The following is a 5,827-nucleotide window of genomic DNA, read 5'->3' as shown; positions in this document are numbered from 1 at the left end:
TAGTATTCCATTGTATAGATAAACCACATCTTCTTGATCCATTCATCAGTTGATGGACATTTAGGCTCTTTCCATGATTTGGCTATTGTTGAAAGTGCCGCTAAGAACATTGGGGCACATGTGCCCCTATGCATCAACATTCCTGTATCCTTTGGGTAATTTCCTAGCAGTGCTATTGCTGGGTCATAAGGGAGTTCTACTGTTAATTTTTTTGAGGAACCTCCACACTGTTTTCCAGAGCGGCTGCACCAGTTTACATTCCCATCAACAGTGTAGGAGGGTGCCTGTTTCTCCACATCCTCACCAGCATCAATAGTCTCTTGATTTGTTCATTTTAGCCACTCTGACTGGCGTGAGGTGGTTTCTCAGTGTGGTTTTGATTTGTATTTCCCTGATGATGAGTGACGCTGAGCATCATTTCATGTGTCTGTTTGCCATCTGGAGGTCCTCTTTGGAGAAGTGTCTATTCATGTGTCCTGCCTATTTCTTCACTGGATTATTTGTTTTTTGAGTGGAGTTTGGTGAGTTCCTTGAAGTGGGGTTTTTGTTTGTGTGCATATCCAGGAAGTCTGTATATACATCTGATGTCAGCCCATTTCCCCGAACTGCCTCAAATTATAAGAACAAGACTGTTTACTATAAATTCATTGGTATGTGCGACAACACTGCCTTCTATCTCCACACCATCGCTTCCTACCTGACATCCACCACCTTTTGTTGTCTTTGATGCCTTTGCTATCACACTATGTTGTGGTCACCTCCCAGGACAGAGCTGGAATGTTGGGCCCATGTCCCCAGACCTGTATGCAGGTCGGCACTGAAGAGGGGGCAGCTGGGGACAAGAAAACATCTCTCTGCCCAGACTTATCTGAGCCTCCATGCTAGGCTGGTGAGGGTGAAGCAAGGGCATTTCCCTCTCAGTCTCAAACCTACACCAGGTTTCCTGCAGAATGGGCATAGCTATGAGAATTGTTGGCTCTTGTGAGCAAACAAGAGACCACAGAGATGGAACAAGGTTTTCTGGCCTTACTCTGCCTTCCGACCTGAGCTGAAGGTGTGGGCTAAAAAGAATGGACCCTGAGTGGTGGGCAAGCATGTTGAAGAGCTGAGTGGAACTTGGGACATGTACACCATCAACTGTTCTCTGGTAAGTGTTTGCAGTGGAATCTGTAAACTTTCTGGGAGATTCCTGCTTACTGGAAGTTTGGGAAACAACTGTTACTTTGGTATGTATGTTTTTGTTCTTGTTCTTGTTGAACCATTTGCAATTGCCATTTTGATGTTGCATTTGACCTTCATGAAATGACACAACATAAAAGGGGGCAAACACCAAAAGTGGGAGTGAAACTGGCAAATAACCCTGAAGACCAGAAAAGGCAATCTCTAATTGTCTGGGTGGGTGTAATTTCCCCACTCAAACCCTCACTATTCAACACTTGGCCCTACATGCCAAGATTGCCCAGAGAAGCTATTGTCCGCCTCCTCGGGGAGAATGGGAGACGCGCTCCTTCCACCACATGACCTCCAGCGCCCCCATTTCCCATGCTCACTGTCTGCCTTCGGACCCTTGTAACCCTGCCCTCCAGCAATTTCATGTGTGCTGAATTGAGGCTTCTATGCATTCCTAGTTAACAGAACCAAATGAGTGATACCTAAGAGCTGGAAACCAAAGCATTGGAGCAGATTCATAGAGGAGATGCCTTTGAGGGGGGAAAGGAAAGATTTAAAAAGTTGGCTCTCAAACCCGGCATAAGTGATGCATCCTTAGACTGAAGCCAGAATTACAAACTAATTAGGCAGCCAAGTACATCAACAGTCAGTCAGGAAGCTGTCCTACAAAGGTACCAAACCTCTCTGTGCTTGTGGTTAAAACCATCCAAGTATAAGCTCTCCATTCAAACTCATCTCTACTCACTGGTGATTCCCTTTTCCATTTTTTAACACCTTAGTTAGACTTTCCTTTGTGGTGAAGAAACACTGAATATGTCCTTCATTGCAGACAGAGAGCAGATTTCTTCCGATCGGTGTAATTGCCAAGTACCTTTGCCTTGAAACTTCTATTCAGTTCCTTCACCATTTTCTGTATAATTATTTTACATACTTCCATCATATTCTTTCCTACACCCCTCTGAACATGCCACATGGTCAATACCCAGCTCCAAAACCTAGTCCTCAGAACTGGCCATATATTTTTACATGTTTCTTATTCAACTTGGAGAGTTTGGAGTATTATTTTCTTTGGATAGTGGACTTCTGTTAATAAAGTCTGAGTTAAAGGGGCTTTTTTTTTTTTGACCATTTTTTTTGTGTGCCATGGGTGCATAGTGAGTTTGAGCTCCACTAAAAGCTCCAGATTTCTCCTGAAATTACCCTAAATTGAATCCCTCCAGTCTGGTCTTCTAAAATTTGTTTTCGGAAGAACTATCATTTAAGAATTTTCAAAATAATTATCCAGCTGGTTTTACTGCAGGGTTCTAGCTTATCATTTTGCTTCCTGGCCATAGGATGTCCCATGGAAAATGTTATTTAGAATAATAGTTTTATCTCTGGAAAATTAAGAGAACATATGAGAAAGAGAAGCTGGGATTATATCACCTCCATAACTAATTGCATGACCTTAACATGTTATTCGAGCTATAGTTTTCTAAACATTTTAAACAGATATTTTAATACCTATTTGGATGGTGTCACATGGGATCTTGGAAGAACAATTAAAACAAAGGAGAGAGATAATTTTCAAAAATATGAATTGGTGGGGCACCTGGCTGGTTCAATTGGAAGACCATGCAACTCTTGACCTTGGGATTGTGAGTTTGAGCCCCATGTTGGATGTAGAGATTACTAAAAAATAAACTTTCAAAATAACTCAAAAATACAATAAAATAAAAACAATGTTTAAAAAATATGGATAACAGGAAGAAACAATCCAAGCTTTTGGAATAAGCTACAGGTGTAGTTAGACGGCAATTCACAATTCTAAATACTTAAGGATTTGAAGGAATAACAGAGTAAAACTGAAGAATACAGATGAAAGGAAATTAGAAATAATAAAAAAAATAGAGTAAGAAATTAATGAAATTTAAAAGAATGCAAAATATCCCCAAATTTACACAATAAAGCTGATTCTTTGAAATGACATACAATTCTTTTTTTTCCATAATATTTTATTGTCAAATTGGTTTCCATACAACACCCAGTGCTCTTCCCCTTAAGTGCCCTCCACCATCACCACCACTTCTTTTCCCCCCCTCCCCCTTCCCCCTCAACCCTCAGTTCATTCTCAGCATTCAATAGTCTCTCAAGTTTTGCATCCCTCTCTCTCCCCAACTCTCTCTCCCTCCTCCGCTCCCCTTGGTTCTCCATTAGGTCTCTCTTATTTTCCTGCTAGACCTATGAGTGCAAACATATGGTTTCTGTCCTTCTCTGCCTGGCTTGACATACAATTCTGCTCATGTGAATCAAAATCAAAGAGCAAGAACACAATAAAATTTTTAAGGGAATTCTATGAGTAGATTTGGGCAAATACACTTGAAAATATAGATGAGTAGATAATAAAAAGATAAATAAATAAAACTATATAATTTCAGATATCAGATAAAACAATGGCATCATTATTCCCATGCAGGGAACTATTTTTTGCTATATACCAAATTATATTTTTAAAATATTTGACTCCTTAAAATTTTTCCATTAATATAGATCTATTTTTATAAACTGTCTAAATATAGACCTGTTGCCTACAACAGGTAACCATTTGGTGAGAGATGTGAATATCTTTAAATTTGTATAAGCCACAAAGAGCAGAGTTAGTCTTATTATCCCAAGCTGCACAGAAAAAAGAAGATAAATTTAATGTCATTATTTTATTTTTTTAATTTAAAAAATTTTAATGTTTGTATTTGACAGACGGAGCATCAGTAGGGCAGGAGCAGAAATGGAGGCAGAAATCCAAAGCAGGCTTTAGGCTCAGCTGTCAGCACAGAGCCCCATGCAGAGCTTGAACCCATAAGCTGCAAGAAGTTGGACACCCAACATACTGAGCCACCTTTTGCTTACTGTCTACTAGAGACTCATTTTAGACCTGTGGACGCCTTCAGATTGAAGGTGAGGGGATGGAGAACTGTCTATCATGCTACTGGAAGTAAAAAAAAAAAGTTGGAGTAGTCATAATTATATCAGACAGACTAGATAAATTAAAGGCTGTAACAAGAGATTAAGAAGGGCATTATATCATAATTACAGGGTCTCTCCATCAGGAAGAGCTAAGACTTATAAATGTCTATGCACAGAATTCAGGAGCACCCAAATATATAAAACAATTAATCACAAACATAAGCAATCTTATTGATAAGAATGTGCTAATTGCAGGGGACTTTAATACTCCACTGACATCAATGAATAGATTATTTAGAAAGAGATTTAGTAAAGAAACAATGGCCCTGAATTATACATTGGACTAGATGGACTAGACAGATATATTTAGAACTCTACATCCCAAAGCAGTGTAATACACTTTCTTCTCAAGAGCACATGGTACGTTCTCCAAGACTGATCACATACTGGGTCACAAAGCAGCCCTCAATAAATATAAAAGAATTGAGATCATACCATGCACACTTTCAGATCACAATGATATGAAACTTGAAATCAACCACAGGGAAAAGTCTGGAAAATCTCCAAAAGCATGGAGATTAAAGAACATCCTACTTAAGAATGAATGGGTCAACCAGGCAATTAGAGAAGAAATTCAAAAATATATGGAAATAAATGAAAATGAAAATACAATAATCCAACCCCTTTGGGATGCTGCAAAGGCAGTCCTAAGAGGAATATACATTGCAATCAAGGCCTACCTCAAGAAACAAGAAAAATCCCAAATACAAAATCTAACATCACTCTTAAAGGAACTAGAAGCAGAACATCAAAGATACCCCAAATTCAGCATAAAAAGAGATATAATAAAGCTCAGGGAAGAAATAAACAATATAGAATAGAAAGATGCAGCAGAATATATCAATAAGACCAAGAGTAGGCTTTCTAAATAAAATAAACAAAATAAATAAACTTCTAGCCAGGCTTCTCAAAAACAAAAGAGAGAGGACCCAAATAGATAAAATCAGGAATGAAAATAGATTTATTACAGCTAATTCCTCAGAAATACAAACAATTATCAGAGAATACTATGAAAAATGATATGCCAAACTAACGAACCTGGAAGAAATGGACAAATTCCTAAACACCCACACACTACCAAAACTCAAACAGGAAGAAATAGAAAATTTGAACAGACCCATAACTAGAAAGAAATTGAATCCGTTATCAAAAAACTCCCAACAAATAAGAGTCCTGGACCAGATTGCTTCCCTGGGGAATTTTACCACACATTTAAAGCAGAGTAAATACCTATCCTTCTCAAGTTGTTCCAAAAAATACAAATGGAAGGAAAACTTCTGGACTCTTTTTTTGTTTTTTTAATGTTTTATTTATTTTTAATACAGAGAGAGACAGAGCATGAGAGGGGGAGGGGCAGAGAGAGAAGGAGACACAGAACTGGAAGCAGGCTCCAGGCTCTGAGCTAGCTGTCAGCACAGAGCCTGACGCGGGGCTCGAACCCACGAACGTGAGATCTGACCTGAGCCGAAGTCGGAGGCTTAGCCGACGAGCCACCCAGGCGCCCCACTTCTGGACTCTTTCTATGAAGCCAGGATCACTTTGATTCCCAAACCAGACAGAGGCCTAGAAAAAAAAGAGAGAGAGAGAGAGAGAGAGAGAGAGAGAGAGAGAGAGAGAGAACTACAGGCCAATATCCCTGAAGAACATGGATGCA

The 5,827-nt window shown here is 39.2% G+C and overlaps 1 protein-coding gene across 1 annotated transcript in view; it reads left to right on the top strand.

Moving 5' to 3' along the window:
• Window positions 1-737: 737 nt before the first annotated feature.
• Window positions 738-5,827, top strand: part of GIMAP6 (GTPase, IMAP family member 6) — a 23,765-nt gene continuing 18,675 nt past the window's right edge. The window contains exon 1 of the mRNA XM_029921570.1: window positions 738-1,147. Within this exon, the coding sequence (XP_029777430.1) occupies window positions 1,124-1,147 (24 nt within the window). The 5' untranslated portion in view covers window positions 738-1,123. The remainder of the gene's footprint in view (window positions 1,148-5,827) is intronic.

Source organism: Suricata suricatta, chromosome 2 (genome assembly GCF_006229205.1).
Source record: "Suricata suricatta isolate VVHF042 chromosome 2, meerkat_22Aug2017_6uvM2_HiC, whole genome shotgun sequence".
NCBI classification, from domain to species: domain Eukaryota; kingdom Metazoa; phylum Chordata; class Mammalia; order Carnivora; family Herpestidae; genus Suricata; species Suricata suricatta.
This window is presented reverse-complemented; position numbering and strand designations above follow the sequence as displayed.